Source organism: Protomyctophum bolini (assembly GCF_963924005.1).
Source record: "Protomyctophum bolini genome assembly, chromosome: 1".
NCBI classification, from domain to species: Eukaryota; Metazoa; Chordata; class Actinopteri; order Myctophiformes; family Myctophidae; genus Protomyctophum; species Protomyctophum bolini.
In genome coordinates this window covers 54580788-54606965 of record NC_137862.1, presented here as the reverse complement: position 1 = coordinate 54606965, position 26178 = coordinate 54580788, and the positions used below count along the sequence as shown (strand labels likewise).

The window sequence follows — 26178 nt, the reverse complement described above, 5'->3', positions numbered from 1 at the left end:
TTGTTTGAGAATTGCTTTCGGGGAAAGTGTTGAGGTGATTATGGGGGTCTAATGGAGGCCCTACTCAAAACTGTGGGTCCTTGACATCAAAGGGGTTGGGAATCACTGCACTAACGCTAACGCTAAACATCAACAGCCACACACCAACAGCCACACACCAACTGTGAACGGGCGAATCGGGGCGGCGTCTTCGCCGTGCGGACGAAGACGCGGCGCACGGGTGACCTCCTGTCCGGCGGCGCCAAGGTGTCGCGGAAGGCCTCCACCAGCGACCAGCTCTGCCCGCCGTCCGACGACCGGACGCCACCGGCTGCTCGACGCGGCGAACTCTTCAGCGGCGGGTGACGGCGGAAGGGGGGATAGAGGAGGGACAAGTTGGGACCTCGTCTACTCAACCACTATTAAACAGCTACAAGGACCACAGCTATGTTCATACATGCCGGCACTCAAGCACAGCCCGCCGGGACTCTCGTCTACGCGTCTACTCTCGTCTACGTGTCTGCTCTCGTCTACGTGTCGACAAAGGCAACAAGCACACGCCCAACACGCCACACGTCCAATAGCCTCGCACGCCTCAGTGCTGCTCATGGCGCTACAGACACAGCAGTTGGCGAGCAGCTGAAACAGAACAAGCCAAGTGAAATGAAAGACATGACAGCCATCAGTGATGGTGGTGATGTGTCGACATTACAAGAGAATACTTTTGACTATAAAAATGTATAAATAGTACATTGAGCACGTTAAGCTTCATTTATAGTGTATCGTAGGGCTGGGCAAATTTTGTTTGAAGTGAACAAACACTTCGTTATTGTGATGACATTGTAGAGATGTAGCCTGTATATTAATTAATAGAACAGCGAGAACAGCCAGGTAAGTTCACAATATTGCAGTAAGTGTAAACACAGTGTACAGCTGTACGCTGTGGCCCTCAACCTCATGATCAAACCCATAATATCTCCTCTGAACCCAAAGAGGAATTCCCTCTTAGGCCAATATCTAGTCTCACATCACAATAGCGTCAGTCTCTCGAGGCAGAGCACCCCCACCACACACACACACACACACACACACACACACACACACACACACACACACACACTCACACACTCACACACTCACACACTCTTCCGTTTCAATTTAGATAATCCTCTGCCTACAACTCGACATTCAAAATCCCACCTGGGTTGTGCTTATAACCACGCCCCGCTTTCTGTGGCCAACGCGGAAGTGCCTCTCGGCCTCTCGCCTACAACAACTGCGCGCACTAGACCTAAATATATTACTCTAATATGGACTAGACTGCGACGGAGGCCTGCCATCTCAAGCGAACTTGAGCCACGCGAGACACCACCGAGCGAGCGAGTTTCCGTGTCGAGTGTTTTGCGAAGTTCGCTTAGCCGACTCGGGGGGCCGTTCGAGTTGCGACCCCGACAGGCACAGAACAGTAAATAATGTCCTGGCGAGAGCATTTGCCCCCGACTGCCACTCAAAGTGGCTACTGGCCAAATCACAGCGCGTCCTTGGGACAAATCGGGTAGGTTTGCGGAGCACGCGCCTACAGTACACAACACCATACATCTAATTAGTCGAAGCCCGGCTAGCATGCTGCTTAACAGAAGTTACATTTCCAATTGTATTTGTATAGTTCTTTTTGATATTTTAAACTACATTTTGTGTGTACACGGCAGGATGATTGTTTGAATACCCTTCTGGTCTGAAAAGCAGACGTCAGCTTCCTGCTGGCAGCTTTCAGGAGGCATTCAGCAGTGACATTATTCGGAAATTGTGGAAGTCTCTCGCTTTCGGGACGAAACCACCCGACTCCATTTTTGAGGGTTTTTTCCCATAAATCAATGCTATTGCCCAGCAAGCCAAATGACGTTCTGATGACGTCCTCCGGTGACTCCGGTGACGTTCAGGACTATAGGCCAGATCACAGCCCAATATGGGGATGATCTTTAGGTCATTTCCAGGACGTCTTCACCAGTTTAAATAATACAGCTTATTCTGGGCCAGATCTGACTATAGTTATAGGAACTTAGGATATGACTTAAGTTGATAGGGTTAGGGTTAAACTGTCTGCTAAAGCAGCTAACTCCACCACCTCTCCTCCATTTTTTTTTAAATATAAGGTTTTCTTTATTTCCTGATTTATTTTGATTTTTATTTCCTGAAAAATTAACATTTTGGTTTCTTCCCGACAGAAGCAGAGAAATATTGCCCAGCCCTACACCATCGCATGAGTCTATCGTACGTCAAAAAGAACAGACCTAAGGGCCTTTCTGTGTGGAGTTTGCATGTTCTCCCCGTGCCCCCTAGGGTAGGTAACCTCACAAAAACATGCAGTAACCCTGGTCTCTAAAACTACCTCCCCCTGGCCAGCCGGGTCGCCTGATGGATGGGGAAAGGAACTGGTCGGAATAACGTGTTCCTTCCACGCGCTACGTCCGGACGGGGAAACTCTCCCTTGTCAGGTGAAAAGAAGCAGCTTGGACTCCTCATGCATAGAAGGAAGCATGAGGTCAGTCCGCTTGCCCCCCCCAGGTTGGCAGAGTTAGTGTAGCACCCAGGATTACATTAGATAATTGACACTGGGTGAAAAAATGGGTTACAAAATTGTGGGATAAAAAAATAAAATAAAAGAACAGACCTAAAGTCTGGTTGTAGCTCTGTTCTTTTTGACATACGACACGTCATACGACGGCTACGCCATATAAATGTAGGCATTAGTGTGTGACTAAAGCAGAGGTTTAAACTATGTTGATAAGACAAAGAAACAGTATCAGAAGGAATTCCAGCATTTTCAGATGGAGCTCTGCGGCCAAATGCATGTAATTTTGGGGCGGTTTATAGAACTAGAAGGCCATTGGCCTCAATGGGTTAATAAACTATAAATGATGTGTGAAGACCCCCACAAACTGTGGTCCTAAGTTTGATAACCCCTGAACCAGAGGGACGGGAGGGGGACGCGTGGATTAAAGCTAAATGAAATCTCACGGCTGAAATATGTTGCTAGGCCAAGTCCTAATATGTCATTTGTGAAACAGCGTGAAATGAGTCACCACACACTAGCGCCGTGTGTCCTACACACTCCTACACGATATGTAAAACTAAGTTTCGGTAGCCATACAGCTAATCAAGGTTCAAGGTTCAGGTTTATTTGTCATATGTATAGATACAGAGTATAAATACAATGACAATTATTTTGCTCAGAGCACTCTCAGTCTTACATACACAGGACATAAACAAACATCTATAGTGCAAAGAAAAAGACAAAAACACACAAAAAGTGACAATACAGTGGCAATACAGTTCAAGGTCAGCTGTTCAGCAGCCTGACTGCCTGGGGGAAGAAACCGTTACTGAGACGGGTGGTGCGAGATTTGATGCTCTGGTAGCGTTTTGTGGAAGGGAGTGGTTTAAACAGGGTAATTTGCAGGGGGTGTAGATGTTGTGGAGACTGGGTAGTTCTGTGCTGCCGATGATTCTAGCTGCCGTTTTAACGGTCCTCTGCAACCTGTTGCAGAGCTACTGTATAGTGTGTGGGGACTCATTTCACACCGGTTTCACAAATTACATACCGTATTAGGACTTGGCCTAGCAACATATTTCAGTCGTAATCAGTTGAAGAAATTGCAGATTGAGCCGTGGAAGACTGAAATAACGAATAACCAAAAAAATAGGCTATCTACAAGCTTACAACACTTGTAAGCGTGTAGATAGACTTCTATAGAAGACATGCTGACTTCTATGGAATACAAAATGACCGAAATCAGTCGAGGCGACTGAGAACTTTAATCCATGTGGGGAGGTCTGAGCGGTGGGGCAGAATTCTCTGGCGGTCATGATGTGACTCACATAGAACACCTGCTCGCGCATGGAGGGAGTGTCCGGCGGGCTCTGGTTGGACAGCAGCCTCTTGGAGACCGTACTGCTGGACGAGGTCAGGTCGTCCTTGTCGAACGGGCTGAAAGGAACGACAGAGAAAACAGACCGTGAAACGCTTCATTTGTTGTCCATATAGAACAAACATACTAGCCTGGGTTCCAGCCTGAATCATTGCGTTCCGTGAATCTGTTTTCACTGATTGGTCTGTGATGATGTGGGTTGGGAAAAGACAGTTTGACAGCAATATCAATGCGCACTGCGCAGCTAACTGCTGTCGCCCTGCAACCGTCCACTTTATCATTCACTAAACTCACCCCCACACAGCCATCAGGTTTTTTTGTTTTAATGAATCTGACATAGTAGACCACTGAATCAAATTGAGTGATTACTTTTTACCGTAGGGTTTTAGTTTTACTCTCGAGACTCGAGTGAGAAAAGCATGGACAGAGTGGCGTTGGCTGGTGACGTAGCCTATCAGCAACCTCGTGGCTAAGTTACGTAACAGGGGACGTTATGCAATGCGTAGCCTCGGAAGCCCAGACGTTTTTATTTCCAGGGAGAAAAAGAAAAGTCTGGGACCGAGTCCACTTCAATTTGGCGCAAACGTCGATCACTCTCTGCTGATTTCATCGTCTTCACCTTTGTTAAATTGACGCACACCCCCACACACACTCCTCTCTCTCTCTCTCTGTCGCTCTAATTAATTAGTCTCATGTGCAGCAGCTGCGCACAGTTTCTCCTGTCGGGAGCTGCCTATGCCATAGAAAGCATAGGTGAGTTCCAGGCTATATGCAATGCGAGTCTGCTGCCTGCTGGCCAGACTAAGTAGCGAGTGACAAAACAGATTGACGGAACGCAGCGATTCAGGCTATACAAGCATACTTACTGCATGCATATATTTGTTTCGTATATCGTCGCTGTCGGTCAGAAACCTCCCATCTCATTGAAACGGTTTGTGTTTTTTTTATTTTTAAAATTTTTATCCCACGATTTTGTAACCCAGTTTTCTTTTCACCCAGTGCCAATTGTCTAATGTAATCCTGGGCGCTACACTTCCTCTGCCAACCTGGGGGGGCAGCGGACTGACCTCATGCCTCCTTCTATGCATGAGGAGTCCAAGCTGCTTCTTTTCACCTGACAGAGGGGAATTTCCCCGGCCGGACGTAGCGCGTGGAAGGGACACGTTATTCCGACCAGTTCCTTTCCCCTACATCAGGCGCCCCGGCTGGCCAGGGGGAGGTAGTTTTAGAGACCAGGATTACGGCATGTTTTTGTGAGGGTATCAAACGGTTTGTGTTTTTATCGTAAATTAACACCCTACACTTCAAACAAAAGCATCAAAAGTTGCAGATCTACAAGCTCGAAACACTGCTACTTTTGCTGTTTGTGAATCCTGTAACTGGACATCAGGACATGTGAGGTTTCCACTCGGTTGGTTAAAATCAAGTTCAAGGTTGTACTTTGTTGCATCCTGTGTACACTATGGTACAGTAAAACGTATTCTTGTTTGGCCTCCTTCAGACAGCAACAATAATAATAATAATAAAAAACATATGTGGGGGGTACTCGACTGCATAATTAAAATGGGGTCTCAAAAAAAAAAGAGGTAAGTGAGTTTGTATTTTTGTGCTGTACCTCCAGGTGACCTCCAGGTTGAGCTTGACCGTGCCCAGGTCGTTGATGTCCACGGCCAGGGTCTGGGCCAGTGGACAGAACAGGTCCAGCATCTCACAGGACACGCTGCCCACCACCACATGGTTGGCCAGGCTCTTCAGCTCTGTGACCTGCAGCAGCCACCACCAAACAAACACACACACACATCGACTGAGGGATCAGTACTTTCGATTTACATAACTCTTCTCTTCTGAGGGTCCCTTGCACAAAACATTTTCATATGTGGGGTATATCTGGCCAAATACCCCACATACTGACATGAAAATGTTTATAAGCATAGTGACGGATCGGGGGTTAGTCTGAGAAGAACGTTCTCACCTTGATAGACAGCAGTTCCGTGACCAGAGGCAGGAAGATGTATTCCTCGCTGTCCCAGACCTGCTTGTTGCTGACCTCCACGCGGCCACGCAGCCTCCAGCGCTGTCTCCCGTAGCGCATCAGCACCTGTGGAGGAAACGGGACCTTTTCAACCAAGTGTTGTTTTCGTCGACTAAAACTAAGACGAAAAATGTTCGTCGACTACCTTTTTTCACTGACTAAAACTAAATAAAAACTAAATAAAAACGAATCTATGATGACTAAAACTAACAACAATTTCGTCAACAAATAAAAACTAGACTAAAATGTTAGGAAGGGACTAGTGGACAAGAGATCCAGTTTTATGCTGGGTTGCATGCTGAAAATAGCAGATATACAATCAAGATTGTGTAAAATAGTGTAAAATATGTGTAAAATATGTCATTACTGTCAAAACACATTTTAGTCGACTAAATCAACTGTAGATTTAGTCGACTAAAATCGTATGGCATTTAGTCGACTAAAACTAGACTAAACACTAGAACATTCCAGGTGACTAAAATGTGACTAAAACTAAGTGAAAACTATTCAAGAGACTATGACTAAAACTAAAATTTGCTGCCAAAAACAACACTGGTCTGGATGGGAAGCCCTTTTGGTGTTTTAAGCATTTATGCGAAAAATCGTGAAAATGTGGCTCAAATCTTTGAATATAGAATTCTTTCGGAACGAGCGTTTTTAACTCAAATCTTTGCTTCTGAGGGGGTCCCTGCTGGAACAACATTATGTTCAGATGGGAGCCCGTGGCCAAATACGGATAATGCTAGGGGTCCTTGACATGAAAAAGGTTGAGCACCACCTAGGCTACAGTATGTGTGATTAAAAGCGTCTAATATATTATTTATGCCCCAAAATATATAAATCTCGCACCATTAAGGCACAAGGTGTACAAGGTGTCCTTTTTTCACTTGAGCACCCGCTCCTACAAAATGTCTGTGCACGCCACCGACAGAAACCTCAGGTCTAAATGGGTTAAACTAGGGACGGAGCTTGTTAATTTCTTATTGATAACGAGAACCTTATGCTTATCCTTATCGAGCCCACTATAGAGCATTTTCTATTGTTTTGTGGAAAGACTATATAGATTATAAGAGCTCGTCCATAATCAGCATCCCCTGGCCCCCACACCTGTGAATGTTGCGCCGTACACTGCGCACAGACAGAACCATGGATGCATAACATAACAGCCAAGGACACTCTCAGTCAACTCTTTTTAATTCAAAGTTCTATGTAATCTATGAGGTTTCCTGCTACTATATAATTTATGAGCAGCAAAATTAGTTTTGTTTATTTAGATTATTAGATGTCTTTGCAAAAGGGTTTGTATATTTTTTTTGGACGAATAAAACCACCGTAATCGTGCCACTCAAACTATCCAGGTTTGAACGTAGCTTTAATATATATAAAAAAAGGTTTTTCTTAATATATAACAATTGTAGGAAATATTAAACAAGGAACTCATACTCCAGAAAAAATTGTCTGCAACCCAAGAATGAGCCCCAGACCATTGTTTGGGAAACACTGTATGAGTGAGTGATACAGTGTTTGACTCATACAGTCCGGTGGGAACAGACGGAGCGTGGACTAAAACGTGTGTGTGCCCACTGCGTGCGTGTGCGTGTGCGTGTGTGTGTGTGTGTGTGTGTGTGTGTGTGTGTGTGTGTGCGTGCGTGCATATGTGTGCATTTCTAACCTCATACTGGTCCCCAGCACACAACCGTGCAAAGCCAGCAAGACCTGAAACACAGATGGTCACCAAAATAAGAACAGTGGATCGTGATTAGAAGGCTCTTCTAGGCGCTTCCGACAGTATGTCTGACAGGAACGATTAGCAGAACATCATGTTTTGAGCAGATTCAAGATTTTGTATTATTTGCTTGATTCCGCTAACACCAGAATCTGTCGGCACCACTGCCTTTAAACATGCAGTGTTGTTGTTAGTAGGAATAAACACAGTAGCACCGGGGACTAGGAAGTGGACCAAGAAAGGGGAGGAGCCACACCGAGATGTTCCGTTTCTACACAAAGAAAAGGTGGTGCTCCCCAGAGGCAAAAACAAAGGGAAACAATTTATTATAATAAAAAATAAATGTATAAATACTGAATGTATTCCCAGATTACACGTTCTTAGCTTACGCATGTTTCATGATAACTACTTTTTATGTATGTGATGTATTGCCATGCTTTCTGTTCTTGCTTATTGTAAATCGCTCTGGATTAAGAGACTCTGCTAAATGCCTAAATTGTAATTGTAAATTGTTGATGACTTACGGTACAATACATTGGTGAACAATATAGTTATTTATCTTTATAGTTACAGTGCCCAGTGTGAACGGCCTTAATAGAGAATAACAGCAGTATATAAAACTGTGTACATTGGTCATACATAATTAGTCATACATCAGTCACAGTGCTTGCAGGTGCAGTCTTTTGTGCGCGCGGTTCCTATTTCTAAATGTTAACCATATGTGTGCACTGTGCAGTAGGTAAAGTATGTAGGAATATCTATTTGTATGTATACTGACGTGTATGTACAGTACATTTACTTTTGTATGCATATGTTTTGATGTTTTTTTGTTGTTGTTTTTAGTTCTTTTCGTGGGTGGTGGGTGGGTGGGGGGGTTCAAATGACTCACCCTTCATTTTAATATGAAACTCTCCCATCTGGCTTTCTATTTCACTCTCCAGTGAACACATGTGCTGGAAGAGAGACAGAGAGAGATGCAAATGTTAATACCAATAGCAAATGTCTCGGTGTAACATCACAAAACACACGTTTCGTTTTTTTTCCTTCCATATTACTGACACATGATCCCCCAGATTTACATTTGATTCTTTCATATCGTCTCTGTCGAGTGGAAACCTCATATAACAAAAACTTTTCAGTATTCAAATTCAAAAGTATCAAAACGTAGCAAATCTACAAGCTGTAGATGCGCTCCCACGCGGCTTCAAGTTTTACTGACAGCAAGTGGGCAGTGCAGCTAAAATGAATATCAAATATCGAAACACTGAATCGAGCAACATAAAAACAGTCTGTGGTGTTCACAAAAGCCAGAGTAGACGATAAAATGAGCCAAACATTTTTTGAAAGCGCAATCTCTCTTTAACAAGAGCTTGTGATTAAATACGTTGGATCCATTGGAACATTATTCTCGCGTAGCCAGACAACTATTCCACAATCTGTGAATGCTATGTAGAGTCTGGAACTACACCTCCTGAATGCTATGTATGTAGAGTCTGGAACTACACCTCCTGAATGCTATGTAGAGTCTGGAACTACACCTCCTGAGTGTTATGTATGTAGAGTCTGGAACTACACCTCCTGAATGTTATGTATGTAGAGTCTGGAACTACACCTCCTGAATGTTATGTATGTAGAGTCTGGAACTACACCTCCTGAATGCTATGTATGTAGAGTCTGGAACTACACCTCCTGAATGCTATGTATGTAGAGTCTGGAACTACACCTCCTGAATGCTATGTATGTAGAGTCTGGAACTACACCTCCTGAATGCTATGTAGAGTCTGGAACTACACCTCCTGAATGCTATGTAGAGTCTGGAACTACACCTCCTGAATGCTAACTACACCTCCCAAAATCAGAGTAAGGAATATCTTTACATTATATATATATATGATTAGATTATTTCTATTTCTATTATTCCCAATAGAGAATGTACCTATACCTCAGTATATTCCCTATAGAGACTGTACCTACCTCAGTATATTCCCTATAGAGACTGTACCTACCTCAGTATATTCCCTATAGAGACTGTACCTACCTCAGTATATTCCCTATAGAGACTGTACCTACCTCAGTATATTCCCTATAGAGACTGTACCTACCTCAGTATATTCCCTATAGAGACTGTACCTACGTCAGTATATTCCCTACAGAGACTGTACCTAACTCAGTATATTCCCTACAGAGACTGTACCCACCTCAGTATATTCCCTACAGAGACTGTACCTACCTCAGTATATTCCCTATAGCCCTTGTTGGCTTCGCTCAGGCTCTCCCGCGCCTCCCTGCTCCCGGTGGCCGTGTTGAACGCCGCCACCATCTTGCTGGCTCCGTCGCGGAGTCGCCGCTGTATGCAGTACGCGTCGTACAGCTCCTCCACCTGCACACACGTCACATCGTTACAACGTTTTATGCTCCTCCTCCCCCCCACCACACTGTGATGGGGAAATGGTCCAAGTCACGGTGCTGCCAGACTTAACTAAAGAGCCGCGTGCGCACGTTCTCGGCTGTGCGCAGCTTCTTTTTCCGGGTTTTTTTTTTTTAGACAGCTGGTGGATGGAAAAGAAGCTCCACTTCGGACGGACGACTTGTGCGACCTGCCAGATTCCCGGGAAGCGCTCTCCTCCGCGTCAGTCGTCCGCGGAGGTGGAGCTTAATTTCCATACACCAGCTGTCTAAAAAAACCCGGAAAAAGAAGCTGCGCGCAGCTTCTTCTGTCCGCGGCTGTCGGCCGTTCTGCGCTTATAGGTGTGGAAACAGTGTCAAGGAAGGAACCCTCCAAATGATATGAATTCAATCAGCAAGCTCATACCGCACGACAAAGGGACACGCTGTGAACTTGTATATCTGCTATTTTTTGAATGGCCAAAGTATAATAAAATGTGATAAAAGTGGTTAAAACGACTGTGACCCCTGGGGGTCCCCGCTGAGCCCACTTTGAGAACCAATGCTATTAAAGCACACCACTTTAGGATTTCTGTAACTTACATAGACCCGTTGTCGTTGATTATTATTCTGATTAGCGAGGACCATAATTAACTGTACTAGAGCGGTGCCTGTTGGGCACTGGCCTACTTGGAACGATGCAACGTTGGAAATGCATGCTCCAGGTGTGTCAAATTTGAAGTCGGTGGGGTGAGCGGTTCTCGAGTTACGTGGATTACAGACGTACGTACAGAGACATGGTGCATTTACAGACAGACAGACAGACAGACAGACAGACAGACAGACAGACAGACAGACAGACAGATATATTATACACACCTTGCTGAGGTGAAACTCCAGGCGACGCATGAACCTCTCTATGGCTTTCACTTGCTGAAAGAAAATACATTCCATAAAGTAGCCGTCATATAGGGCTAGGGGGCAAACCGCAGGAAAAATCCCATTTGTTTCTCAAACCTGATCTTCGGAACTGATTTGACTGACTGTCCGCACTCGTTATTTACGAGTGAGCGGATGAGATTTGTGCATTCAGACGTCGTCAACCGATCTGTAACTAACGATGTAACGACTAATGCTGCGTTCACACTCACTGGCAGCTACAAAGACACAGGCGACTCACTCGTGTCCTTTTCAGTGGAAGCAAGCGACATGATAGATGATACAAAGCCACATCCAACGTGTGTAGCTGCTACAAAAGCCATAAATAAGTTGAGCTGGTTTCAACTTCAGCTACGAAGCTACAAATGTGCTGTGTATCTTTTACCGTCCTTACATCTTTTGTAACTGCCGGTTGTGAACACAGTAATAGGCTGTGTTCTGATTGAACTTGTAGATGTGCTATTTCCGGCTAGTGACGCCGTCTATGTGTGTGTGTGATGAGGACAGTAGAGAAGTGACCATTTTGGAAGTGGCATGTACATTTGAACACAGTCTGGACACTGACACTTGCCCAAAATGTGATTACCTCATCACATTTGTGAAGAGGGATATGGCCGTTTTTAGCCGAAGGAGTGTTTTACATGCAAAAACCAATGCTTGCAATTGATTCAGAATCATGAATAATTCAAATTTCACATTTTTGCCTTATATAGGTTTTCAATGGTACCCCAACGTTCAACCCCTGCCTTTACAATGATCCACAATTGATATAATAATACATGTTTAATATGTTATTTGGATGACCGTAAGGATCATACAAAACCGATTTACTATTGCAATTTATTTTGGGTCAAATCTTAGATTTTCTTATTTTCTGTTCAGACTTAATAAAAAAAAAACAATGTGATGGATTCTAATCTGGATAGGTCTGAAATGGGATTGGGCTTTCAGTGTGAACGTGACCATTATGGACACTATTTGCTTTGTTGCAGTGCACAAAGTTAAGAGTGTATGAGACTCACCTTATCCAGCTCATACAAAGACCCCTACGGAGAAACACACCAATGGAATAAAACTGTTAACATCACAAAACATGAAAGAGACTGAATGCAGTGAAACTGATACTGGTGCGACTGGTTCGACGGTCAACTAGCGAACACAGGAATGCTGTTTCGGGTCTCACTCAAAAAACACCCTGGACAACTCTCCACACCAACGACCTATTCACACTCCAGTTGTATAGGTGATAAGCTACTCACCGTTTCGGTGGTTAGTAAAAACAGAGAGATGTGTTGGGGTGAGCGGTGAGTCACTTATCACCGCGACGTGGTGTCATGTTGTAGTTTTCCCAACCACTGCGGTGAGAAGCGCATCACCAAAAACTGGAGTATGAATAGGCCTTAAGAGTCACCTCTTCAGTCTCCACCCCACCCCCTAGCACTCACCTCTCCACCTCACCCCCTAGAAGATGTTAGTTTAATAAGAAGACTCCCCCGGGCCAAAAGGTTTTCCCCTTTAGGCTAGACGCTAGAGCAGAGGTTACCAACCGCTAGACGCAGTGGTTCCCAAACTGTGGTGCGTTTATATATTATAAACATATTATGCCAATATATGGCAGAGTATATGCAGAATATAGCCTATGCTGCATATATTATGCCATATTCAGGTTCATATATGTGGATAAAAAGAAAATATATGTCTCTATATATAGCTTATGCAATTTATATTTCCATGTGGGGGGGGTGCGTCAGCTAGGTCGGATAGACGCTAGACAGCTGGTGGATGCTAGAGGATACAATGTTTGGCTTTAGTGTCCCTTCCCGTGTGTGGGAGACCCAGGTTTGAATCCCCATGCATTGCATTTAGACAGTGCTCACTTTTGATGCTTTTCTGTGAAGCTGTAGGGCATTAATTTACAGAAAAAAAACACAAAAAGTTCAAATATGGATATGGAAGGTTTCTGTTCCGACAGCCAACGAAAACGCGTATATCTTTTCTACGTCCGAGCATAGACATGTGACTCTGATTGGCCTACCGACACTGCCGGCCTTACCAGAGTTTCCTTCGAGGTGGAAGATACATGCTGGATATACGATATAATACGATAGAGAATGACAGGAATTGGCACGCGCGGCAGTACGTTTTATTTTTGTAGAAGAGGCAAACTAATACTGTTTATACAGTTGGCCTGTTTATTATATACATATGTGTAAACTTGAAACATTATTTTACTGTAAAAAAGGTCTCTTTTCCCTTGATCTTTATTTGTATAGTAATAGTATTAGTTTAATTAGATTAATACACGATAATCAACACTAACACTTTAATTTAGAACACAGCCAAATCAAATCATAGTACATGCGTGTTCAATCAATTATTCAATCAAAGCAAACAGCACAAACAATATTAGTTTGCCTCTTCTACAAAAAAATTAAGTTACAAGTTACTGTCGCGCGATTCAAGCTGCCATTCTCTTGTACTGTGTATTATTTCCCACCACGGAGTATAACCTCGCGTCACGGAGGACAGTCTGGTGAGACAATGGGGGCAAGACGGGCAGTGTCGGTATAGGCCAATCAGAGGCAGGCGGGGGCGTTACCATGTCTATGCTCGGACGTAGAATAGATATACGCAAACGAAAACAGGAGTACATTGTACGGTGCCGGCCGGGCTCTTACCAGACGTCCATTCCTCTTGTTTTCTCTGATCTGCTGACCCAGACTCTCCAGCTCCATCTGGTGGACCTGCAGGTGTGACCTGAACAACAAGCCAAAAGCAGGGATGGGCAACTTTGATGACGGAGAGGGCAACTATAGTACATTTTCACACTCACTCCAGAGGGCCCTAACATTGCATATTACTGTCGTAGAAAAAAATAACTGATCTACAAGCTCAAAATGTGTCACATTGCAATGCATTTTTAGTTTGTAGATCAGCTATTTTTTGCTATGTTTGAATTGAAATCCTGAACTAGTATTTGTTCATTTTCTTATTGGAATCCTGAAAAGTAACATTTAGAAACATTTCATTTCAAATGCCTTTAATTATAGTTATGTTAACTGCAACCCATTTTTTTCACCCAGTGTCAATTATCTAATGCAATCCTGGGCGCTACACTTCCTCTGCCAACCTGGGGGGGGGGCAGCGGAGTGACCTCATGCTTCCTTCTATGAATGAGGAGTCCAAGCTGCTTCTTTTCACCTGACAGGGGAGAGTTTCCCTAGTTATATTAACTTTATGAACTAAATACAAATACATTGGACATAAAAAAGGCAATAACATTTAATACTACTCATTAAACTACTCATTTAGACTGAAGTAATTAAAGTAGGTCATGTTTGCATGTAACAGCTGAAATCAATAATATATCAGTATTCCAATATTAACCCGAGGGCCACATTAAGTGAAGGCGGGGGCCTCATGTGGCCCTCGGGCCGCCAGTTGCCCATGTATAAGCCAAAACACACATCCAGATGGTTTCACTTGCAGCCTCACAAAAGAGCCATTTCCACCTCCATTGTGTGACGTTCCGTCTGCGATGTGGCCAACAAAGCATCTCAAATGTGTCTATTCACCGTTAAGGGACAGACCCATACTTAAACCACTTGAAACCTGGCGCCCCTGTTCAGGGCCATGTCATTACAGGCTGAATTCTTCTCCAAAATATTTCACAGATCTTCATACATAGCACCATCTATCTTCAAGCTCACCGGCGGAGCACTGTGAGCTTTTAGATCAGCCATCTTTGAACATTTTCAAGAATGGGACTCCTGCACACCGTCTTCAAATGGGGGCGCATACTTAGTTTAGACTAGTCACTAGTTAGACATGGGTTAAGGTTAGGTTTAGGTGTGCTGCCTTGTGGGAGGTTAGGTTTAGGGTGAGGGTTTGAGATAGGTTGTAGTTGTAGGACTAATGACTGGTCTAACCAATGACTAGTCTAAACCAAAAAACTGTCTAAACTAAGTACTGCACCCCTTCAAATGAAGTGAAAAAGTTAACGTTTTGGCCTATATGGCCTTCATCAGGCTATCTTTATGCCATAAAGATAGCCTGATGGAGGCCAAGACAGAGGCACCTGTCAGGCTCTCTTCGGTTTATCAAGGTATTACAGGTAGAGAATAGGAGATATATATAGCTAGTAGTAACCAACTCACTGCAGGCCTCTCCTCAGGGCAGAATAGACCTCATCCAGCCGCTCAGGCTGGGGCGTTTTGGTGGGAGGGCTTTTAGTGGAACCCGTGAACATCCTGCTTCCTTCAGAAGGCACTTCCTTCCTGTCTGTGCTGAATGAGAGAGAGAGAGAGAGAGAGAGAGAGAGAGAGAGAGAGGTCTTAGTTGACCACAAGAATCCTAGCGTCTGTCCACATTTTGGGCATGTCACAATAGGCAAACATTCTGCAAAAATAGCCACACACAGCAATACGTTGTGAGCTTGTAGAGTGGATATTTTCAGCAGAGATTTGTTGTAGAAGGGGTAAACGAAAAAGGAGGGCAGGGGACCAAGTATAGCTCTGTTCCATAGCCTTAAAGACTTCTCCTTAAGGCGGTTGCTCTCGACTTCCTGCGCTTGCATGAAATGCAGCACAGCTTGTCGACAGAAAATAAAAAGAATGATTTCGCTACTCACCAATACAAAGACGGTTTTGTAGTGAAGAAAGCCTACTTTCCCTAGTGGACTCACTCTGAGCCACCCCACAACCACACATACAATTATTTTTTTTGTCCAGAAAAAAAAGATCACCGGAAGAAAGAATATTTTAGTTACTTCACTGCGCCCTGGCCTCTACAGATCTTGCCAATAGAAAATCCCACTGACCGGGTTTTTCCTGCTGGTTAAATATTTTCTTTTCTGGACGAAGTGTATTTTAGATGTGTACGTCCACTTGACTCCACTAGGGAAAGTAGGCTTTCGACGCAAAAGTAAGAGTAGCAAAAGTGTTATTTTTATTTTTGTAGCAGTCGACGGCCTTGCAGTCTTTCATGCGTGCGCAGGAAGTTGAAAAGTACCATAGTGTTAAGGAGATGTCCTTAACGAATCAGAGCTAGACCAAGTATAAACCCCAGTGGGACACCGGTCAATGAAGTATATAAGTTATTTGGTTAATGTTTTGACCTGATATTGCAAAGTTGTAATGCTACACATGCTCTGTTTGTGTTACACATTTCCTTATTCTAGTAGGCCTACATCTTTAATTGTACATGCATTTCTTATATTTTATTTGGTTCTAATTCACACTTGCTTTGGCTATGTAAACGTACGTTTTGTTTAGTGTACCGATTAAGCCCCTTTGAATTGACTTGTGTATTGTAGAAAGAGAGAAACAGAGACAGAGAGTTGATTTAAAGGGGGTGGGGGGATGGGATAAGCTTTGCCAGAGTTGATAACACCTTCAGTTTAAGCACACTTCAAAAGGACAGCAAGCTTTAGACAGAGGAGAGGGAGGAGGACGCAGAAAGACATAAACAACAGGAAAAACAGAAAGAGACAGAGAGAGTGTGAGAGAACCACCCACCTGTTGAATGGAGAAAGACGCTCACTGTTGTTGCATGTTTGGAGGGCTGAGTATCGCACTGCGGCTCCTACAGGCCTTTAATGACATGTCCTGCAAAATGACAGAAAGAGAAGGACGTTGAGAGGCAGCGATGACGTCAGCCTGAGCCCACATCACGTCACGTCACCTCTCACATCGTATACCTAACAAGTCTGTATCTCTGACAGTATGGGTCCATTTGGTTTCATTTGTATACTGTCAGACTTAAGGGTAGAACTTTGAGAGAGAACCACTGCCAGGGGATGACACTAAGGTCTCAGAGGGTACGGGTCAAACTCATGTTCCCACTTACCGTTAAATGTCAAACTTTCTGGGGCTGTGCGATGAAGAAATTCCTTTTATGCCAAATAAAAGGATAGGACTATGGGATGTGGGTACGGTTTTAAGTGTAGCAACAGTGAACAGCACATTATAGGTAAACGGTGCTCTTATTTTACATTCCACAGACCAGAAGACGGAGCACTCTGGCCACGTTGAGGTGTTTGGACCGATATCTGGTGTTTATAGATGGTTGTGTCCGCTCTCAAACGAGCACTTGCTCAGTCGGGCAACCTGAAAGCAAACTCCACCTGCCCCAAAGTTTTTATTTACTGGCAGGTGGGCAACCAGTAGTGTCAACGCCTGACTTGGTCTTCACTAATGATCAGCAGAAGGAAACATATTTCCAATAACAACCAAAGAAATGGTGGGTGAAACGGAAGGGAAAAGGAGTCTCCAGTTGCCCCCACCTCCGTCGACACACGGTTTAGCTGAGTGTCAGCCACGCTGACCACGGTCCGGTGGCGTCTTACAGGGAGGGGAGGGAGCACATTCTGCTTTCGCTTCCTTTCCTCCCTTCTTCTTCCTTCCCCTATTTCTCCAGCAGTACCCCTCCCTCCCTCCCTCCCTCTTCCACATCCAAATCCAGAGGACAGGAAGTTACATGGCTGACTCTACACAGGAAATTCTACAGAGAGAGAGAGCTTGGCCCGAGAATACAACCAGCATCGCTCAGTGTGTGTGTGTGTGTGTGTGTGTGTGTGTGTGTGTGTGTGTGTGTGCGTGTGTGTGTGAAATCCCTGCTCCCTTGTCTGCTAAACCATTCCATATACAGTCTGATACGCTGCTGAAGTGCTCTGGAGAAGAGGAAGCGGTATCGGCCTGTACGACAGGACAGTGACATGTGCAGTGTGTCCACTCACTTCAAAGCATAACATTTATTTCCAAGAGACAGGAGAGTAATGCGAGGATGTACACTTGGTTGAGCGTTCTCCCAAGTGTTGCGCAAAGGGAATAACAGATCGACAAGCCCACAACATGGCTATTTCCGCTGTGCAGTCAGTCAGTGCTGGAACACAACTTGGTATGAATCAAGCGTAAGTGGCTGGGGCTTTCTTCAGGAGCCAAGGGTCATGACGAAGTTAAGCTAGTGACAAGAAGGATTACATACTCAAGGCTAAATCGGTCAAGCAAAGAGCCAAACTCATCTTAATGTACACAGCATCCGTGAATGGAGCTAAAACCTGTCCTATATACTGCAAGAGGAGTATACAACTATAGTGGCATCTTCGCTCCCATAACTGTACGGGCCTCGCAAAAACAGCCAGAAATGTTATATGAAGTCTGTTTGTGTTGCTCACTGTGTTTATGTGGTGGTAATAGTATGAGAAAACTTGCTTTTCTATATGCATTGCACAGTGCACACACACAGAATAATACACAAACAGGCCGCCAAGAATCTTTTGGGTACTCAGAAAAGTGCGATGTGAGATATTATTATTACAGACCACCAACATACACCGATCTATAAACCACATGAACACAAGTGTTCCTAATCATGGGCATGTCATATAATGGGAGAACATCCAATGAAAACAATTTTTGGTGTGGTTGACTCTGGTCAACCGAAGGACGGGCTTTAAGTGGTTGGCAGGGAAGTCACACTGTACATCGGGTATCGGGTACCGTACTCAAGGGGGTCCGGTTGTATTTACTAATCCCAGCCACATGCTGAGAGGATTATCTGGAGTTGGACGGAGTTAAAGAGTGCATTGAGGTAAAAAGGTGCCATACTAGAAAGCCTTTCAGATCAATGTTCCTCGACGTTGTACTCCAAAACAATGGAGCGAATAATATGTGTTCCGTCTGTGTAAATAAGCTAACAGTATGACCTTCTCCTTGACCCCATGAACCTTAGCATCCTTATGCTGCATGGGCATGGCGTTCAGCAAAAGTAGTAGATCTATATAAACCCACAATGTGTCACAAAGCGATGCGTTGTGAGCTTGTAGATCGGCTATACAGTATATGATAGAGAGATTTGGTGAAAAAGGAAAACAGACGACTCACCTCATACACAACATGAGACATTGATGCCTGCCCTCACACTCACACTCTCACACACACCCTCACACTCACACTCTCACACACACACACTCACGCACACACTTCTGTACAAGGCTACTTTATTAATAATCACGATGCATGTCGATGTCATGCTTAGTTAAAGAAACATCAATGTTTAAGAGGGAGATGCGTTCATGCCTCTCATCGTCAGTGACCATGGGCAGATTAACATTAGGGATCATTAGCTATATTAATCCACTCAGTAGGCACGGGAACAAAGAGCAGATTGTTACAATTACCTCACAAGACTGGGTTTGTAAAGACCCACACACTCTCAGCAGGCCAGCGCGTGAGCGCACGCACGCACACACACACACACACACACACACACACACACACACACACACACACACACACACACACACACACGAGGATGTTAATAACAATTAACGAACAAATGGCAACTTTTGAGGGTGTCATTCGCTCGAAGGGTCCAGGGGCCCCCATGTTGGGTCCTTGAGGAGAGTTCAGGAGTGACAGGGACCCCATAGCAAAATGAGAAAGAATTTAAAACACTAGAGCCCTGTTTTAATTTTTTTCCTAAATCTGCTTTTTTAGAAAAAATACAATGATGTAAAACTGGCCATTCTTTATCAATGGCATTTAATGTTTGTGTTAGGACAATGTTTGTGTTTACACGCACCCTCAAAGCTGGACATAGGCGCCCCTCAAAAATATTGACAAATAATGTAATAAATGTTCTTTCTTTTCTGGGGGTCCCTGGTACAATAACTGAATAACACCAGATTGCAGAATGGGTACAGTCCAAGGAAGGTACAGGTCAACTCAATACAAAAACTGCTAGGATAAAACCAGAAAAAGCACTAAGACTTGTTTACATCAGGATCCTCCATTTTCAATTCATCAAAACGTTTAAAGACTTACAAATATACCCATCTATGCAAACAAACAAAAAACAAAAAACACGAAAATATTTGAGAACACACATTATGAGCACATTCGGGATGTGTAGCTACTTGTTGAATGGATTTGTAAACTGGTGTGGGAAAAAGAAACACAACCACTTGGATTACAGATTATTGGATTATCCTCCTAGAGCAACAGATAGTGAAGGTATAGCTTCAAACCTGATGGGGATAAATGTCTTGATAACTTCCTTATCAACGACAGGACATATATAGTTTAATGTGTTATTATTCGGTAGTAAACTTATGAGTAGTTATTACGATACGACCCCCACATCCTCCTACCGCACCCACCCCCGTATAAATAGATCATCACCAGGCCACAAAGTCAATTTCCTTCCCAAATCAGGGATTCCCTTTAAAATGGCCCTCACGAGTCAAGAACGTAAACAAATAAAGAGACAACGAAACAAACAACGGAACCAAAGGGCCATCGACGGGGAAGGAAGGAGACAACCTCGGTATTTTTAGGCGAACTTCATTTTCCTCAAAACGGCATCACTTTAAAACAATAATAGGAGACTGTAAATTCACGCCGGGCACAGCCTCCTCTATCCTTGTACAAATACAAACAAAACAGGGCTCTCTAAATATAGATTAAGGTCACTTGGCCTTACCTGTCACTCATAATCCATAGAAGTGTGCTGATGTGACAACGATGCCATTAATTCCATGACGACGCTCCTCCGTGCAGTTTGTGTAATGTAGAGGTTTGTGTTTCTGGGCGCTGTCCTTCTACTGGAAGAGAGAGCGTCAAGACAACCTTCAACCGTCACACAACATCCGGACAACTGTATCAAAGTAAAGGTTTAATTTCATCCAGTAGCCTATAGCCCTAATCTCTCAAGAACAACAGCAGAGGGTGCTATTTTCCTTTTTCTTTTCCTCCGATGGGTTCCTAGGTTGGTATAGCCGTAATTGTTCTCAATCTCAAACCTTTTCATATAATAATAATAATGGCCGTTTTTATCCTCTTAGCAGTTTTTGTATTGACCTGTACCATATCCTTGTACTGTGCCCATTCTGCAATCTGATTATACAATTTTCAATCAATCAATCAAGCCACATAAGAGAGGATTCATTTGTACGACTTGTGTGATTCCCAAACATTTTAATTTCAAGGACCCCCAGTCTATGATTATTATTTATAATAGTATTAAGCTAATACGTTAATAGACTAATAGTTAAAGTTAAATAAATAATACATTAATTTAAATGAAAATGTAGGAGAATGTTACATTATGAGCCATAGGTCTCACACATGACATACATAGGCTATGCATCATTAATTTCCTTGTATTGTGATAAGCACAGACTGATTACCGGTAGGCGTATGTAGGCCGTAGAATGTAAACAAAATAATACGTACCAAAAAACAAAGACGAAGAATTGTACCCATTCTACAAACTGTTAATACAATTTTAAATGAATCAATCTTGAGCTTTTATTTTTAAAAGCCAAACTCCACAAAGCGGAAGTCAGGTTGCTATTATCTGACATACAGTTTGTGTGTGACACTGTCGCTCTTTCTCCGTTACCTCCAGTCAGTCCAGTCACAGTGCTGCTGCGCTGGCGACGATCAGCCATGGTGAGCAGCGGAAAACTGCTGCCTCCTACCGCATGTGTTCCTCGGACTTCCTCCCAACCTAACCAGAAAGCAACCAGCCAACCTGACTCTCTCTCTCTCTCTCTCTCTCTCTCTCTCTCTCTCTCTCTCTCTCTCTCTCTCTCTCTCTCTCTCTCTCTCTCTCTCTCTCTCTCTCTCTCTCTCTCTCTCTCGCTCACTCTTGCTCTCTTTTCCCCTCTCTCTCTCTCTCTCTCTCTCTCTCTCTCTCTCTCTCTCTCTCTCTCTCTCTCTCTCTCTCCACATAGTCACCGCTGTATGGAAGAAAGCGACTACCACACTGATTGTTTCAGTTGTGGAAAGTATAAGCATTTACTCTTCTTGCAATGGGTCTGGTCCACAAGATTCGATAAACCACCAATACTCATGTACCTGTCTAAATACTTCCTTTAAGTTCCTTACTTAGTGTTAACGAAGTCCACACCCACAACACCAGAAGGAGTGCAACAAACCATGTGCAACCCAGATTCGGCACAAACAAACAAGGGACTTCGCTCCTATGCCACCAAAATGTGGAACGCCCTACCAACAGTCATTAAGACATGCGAAACCCTTGACTCCTTCAAAACAGCTCAAAGGGCACCTACGGACGGCTGCAATTCGAAACTTTTTTTTACCTCATTTATGAATTCCTGTTCTGTTCGTTGGCTATTTTTTTTAACAGGTAGCACATGTAAGAGACGAACATAACCATATGACTAGACAAGCCAGTTCGGGTGTTTTGGTGGCACCTAAACCAAGAACAAATATTCTTAAATCTTCTATTATCTATAGAGCAGTAATAGGTTGGAATGCACTACCAAAGTGTATAACCAATACAAATACAAAATTCATCTTTAAAATCAAGTTAAAAGAACACCTTATGTAAACCATACTGCAGTAACCCTGGGATATAATATAATGTGTTGAAAGTGATTTTTTTGCTATGTTTTTCTTTGTTTTTTATTTCTCCTATGTTTTTTATTTTATATTTTATTTTACTATGTTTTATTTTGAGTTAGTGTTTGTAAACAATTGTAAGTATTGCCTTTGTTAAATGTTTGTCTGTGTCGGACCCCAGGAAGACTAGCTTTTGTCAAGGCAAAAGCAAATGGGGTTCCTTATAAACAATAAACAATATATAGAAGTGTCTATTTGTACGTCTAAATGTTTTGATGATTTCAACATGGTGGACCCTCTTGTAAACAAGTGTAATGCTTTATTTGGTCGTCGATCCACTCACAGTTAACAGTCTTTGTATTGAGTTTGTGCTGAAATGTACTGTAATTCTGTAAACTGTTAATACATATTTCAATCAAGTAATCAATGAAACTCAAGTAGGCCTACTTTACTTTACTTTACTAGTATAGTATAGGCTTATCAATGTTTCAATACTATACCAATGGTTGGTAACTTTTTCATGTCAGACAATAAAAGGAGCCCCAAAATTATATGTATTTGGCTGCGGGTCAATTATATATATATACCATTAGAAATGGATTATATTCGCATCTTTGATGTATTTACAAACTTAACTCCCTGGGCAACCCGTGACCTCCAGGAAAGTCTGGATGGCAACCGAGGAAGGCCGGTGACGCTGGAGAGACAGCTGACCTCCAGGAAAGTCTGGCAGGGCAACAGGGGTTATAGCAACCTCTGTCGCAGCACTCGCAAGAGGGCACCACGCAAGCTACAGACCGTGCAAATGAGCAATACCCCCAGAGCCTCCCGAGAGGAGGGGAGGAAGAGAGACTCGATGGGACAGATTCAACGACAACAACTATGGCAGTGACACAGGCGCAGAGAAGGCTCCCTTGACTCAAATGCACCAGAGTAAGGCCAAGTGTGGACAAGGACGGACACATGATGCACACCGCACATGTGACGAACCTCAGCCTGTTTGCCGGGTGTGGCCTTCCCTCCCGGTGCTGGTCGCACCTCGGTGATGGCTGCCTGCGGGCTGCCCCTCCGTGGACTTGTCGATAGCTGGAAGCCTGGAGGAGAGGAGCAGTGACTTGGCCAATTGAGGGTTGAAACACTCTAAGAAGGTTGGAGACCACCTGATGACCTCTCCTCCAGGCCAAGGCATCCATTAGAAATGGATTATATTATAGTTACAAACACAACTATATATATTAGAGATGTCTCGCAAGTCACACTTGCAAATGAACCAAGTTGGTACAACACATGGATCTCCATATATGTGGAGCTGACTATATCATCACCATCACCTGGATCTCCATATATGAAGATCACAACAACACTGACCTCATCAAACCCTGGATAGCCATGCATGGTTTGACATACTAGATTTGTATTATGTATTATGAGCAGGCCAACAACTCTGACCTCATGCACTGACACCAGATTAATAGTTTTAACTCCTGCTTCTGTTGTGTCAGCGCGACCTCGCCCCTTTAGGGCAAGGTCATAAAAATGCAGCCCATGGGTTCCAGCCTGTTTCGCTGCGTTCCGCTGATCTGAAATCAGTGAAATGTGCAAAGTGACATTTCAGACCCGTGGAACGCAGTAAATCAGGCTGGAACCCAGGGTAATAAAAATGGCCATAAAAAATCCCATATCGGTTATAAAAATGGCCATAAAAATACCATATCGGTATATCGCATATTGATGATGCAATAATAATGTGACCGTCAATGGCTCTGTCACGTTTGTTTTGTGTATTTCTAATGTTTTAAGGCAGCATAATCCGTATAAGATATCGGAATCGGTCAGAATCGGTAACGGTCAGATATGATCCTGCAAATAATCATAGATCGGATATCGGTCATAATGTCATAATCGTGCACCCCCATTATAATACATTAACCAATTAAGCCCTATTTCATACATGGTTTATTTACAAAAATTATTGGCATCGGCATCAAATTGTTTCAAATTTCAAATTTTAAACGTATCCAATTTTTTTGTGTGTGATTATCTCCGCCAGGCCAAGAGCTACCTACGACCTGTGTTGTGTTGTGTGCCTGAGTTTGGTGATTTCTCCCTCACATATGGCAGCGATATATAGAATTATGTTTATTAAAAAAGAAAACAAGTAAAATGACGTGCTATTCTTTTCAGAAGGTGATCAGGCAGAGGGGGGAAGAAAACAGCTCACTCATATAGAGAGGAAGGTATAGACGTGGCTTTGGGCAACGACAGGTCTGTAGCAGTAGTCTCTATTTTTTGGCCACAACACACTATTGAATAAAACAAAGAATGACTCAGATGACTGATGGTAATTTTGTGTGCGTGTGTGTGTGTGTGTGTGTGTATACCTGTATAAATATACCCCCATTTGAAAAGCTTGTCAGCACAGGTCAGCTCCATATATGTAGATTTAATGGTTTGAGGTCAGATGTAGAGTTGCTGGCCGGCTCCATATATGCAGAACTAGGTGATGATCCAGTCTTCTCTGCGTGTCACAAGGCGTGACAGACTGACGACCATAGATGGAGCGTGTCAGCGGGACAGGTTTTGCAGGTTTACGGTCACAATAAATATATATTTATAGGCAGTGGTTCAACAGGTAAAGTGGCCACTTGAGAATTGGAACCTGGTTCGATCCCTGACTCCCCCTGGGTTGTCGAAGTGTCCTTAATTGAGCAAGACACTGAACCCCTAACTGCTCCTCTTTGGATTTGATTGATTGATTGATTGAACATTTCATTCACCATTATGTAGAATGGGTACATTTCAAACAATAGCACAAGACTTTAGTAGTACAAAAACTGCTACAAGGACGCAACCATGAAAAGCACCAAGACTAGCTTACATACATAAGCTTACATAAGGGTTAACATTTAAAGACGTACAAATATACACTTCTATGAAAAATCATAGATACAGTTCAAGTAAAAAAGGGAAAAACATGTACAGTATGGGGGGAAAAAGGGGGATGGAGGGACTGACTTTAAGTTTTTTTTTTTTTTTAACTTTGAGTGGTTTTGAAGGAGTATACGGAGTCACATCCACATTTTAGTGGCATAGGAGCTAAATTAATTTAATCTGGGTAAAGGCGCAATATAAATGCACCATTTACACATACCCGTATCAGGCATTGTTATTAAGGATTAATTAGCCAACATGAAATCACATACTGTACATACCAAAAAATTAAATAAGACGATAACTTACCATATGTTTAGGCAGTTAAAAAACATCAATACAAATCTCTTTTGACACCTTATACATAAAATATGTTCATCACAAAGAACCAAAACATGGTCAAATCATTTCTGCTTTCTTCTGTGCATGCGTTTATTGGAACAAATGTGTAAGTGTAACACTTGTGTTACAAGATTAGTAACTGGATGACCTGAACAATGGATTCAATGCATTAAGCTTTATCACAGATTTTTGTTGTCATGAAACAAACTTAAAATCTACAACGGAGGACTTATATGAATGAATAAAAGTTATTTTAACCACTCTGTATGGTTGAGTGTTAATATAAGCAGTATATTTGCAATGGCTGGAGGTGGTCTCCATATACGCTTTCAATGAGAAATGGTGATTGTAGAGTAGACCCTGGTTCAGGCACGACGTCTACAGCTTGACAAGCAGGTGGTGCATCTGACTAGCCTCGTGGTGGGAACAGCTTCTACAACAGGCACAACACCCCAACAGCAAGGGAAACTCCCTCTTCGCTGAGTTGGAGGACAAGTGTGCGGACATGGAAAGAATGAAGGTCCAGTACAAGTCTCTACAGACACA

The 26178-nt window shown here is 43.3% G+C and overlaps 1 protein-coding gene across 3 annotated transcripts in view; it reads right to left on the bottom strand.

The window, feature by feature from the left end:
• The window catches only part of LOC308321453 (uncharacterized protein), a 29214-nt gene extending 7702 nt beyond the window's left edge, over positions 1-21512 (bottom strand). The window contains exons 1-14 of one of the 3 annotated variants that reach the window (XM_080772347.1): positions 21395-21512; positions 20474-20594; positions 16507-16596; positions 15148-15276; positions 13669-13747; positions 12013-12036; positions 10931-10984; positions 9897-10046; positions 8556-8619; positions 7613-7656; positions 5881-6006; positions 5524-5672; positions 3859-3967; positions 159-329 (exon numbers count right to left, since the gene is read on the bottom strand). In XM_080772347.1, coding sequence (XP_080628473.1) covers positions 159-329; positions 3859-3967; positions 5524-5672; positions 5881-6006; positions 7613-7656; positions 8556-8619; positions 9897-10046; positions 10931-10984; positions 12013-12036; positions 13669-13747; positions 15148-15239 — 1062 coding nt within the window. In that variant the 5' untranslated portion in view covers positions 15240-15276; positions 16507-16596; positions 20474-20594; positions 21395-21512. The remainder of the gene's footprint in view (positions 1-158; positions 330-3858; positions 3968-5523; positions 5673-5880; positions 6007-7612; positions 7657-8555; positions 8620-9896; positions 10047-10930; positions 10985-12012; positions 12037-13668; positions 13748-15147; positions 15277-16506; positions 16597-20473; positions 20595-21394) is intronic. The other 2 variants (XM_080772348.1, XM_080772349.1) reach the window with 2 other exon arrangements.
• Positions 21513-26178: the final 4666 nt, after the last annotated feature.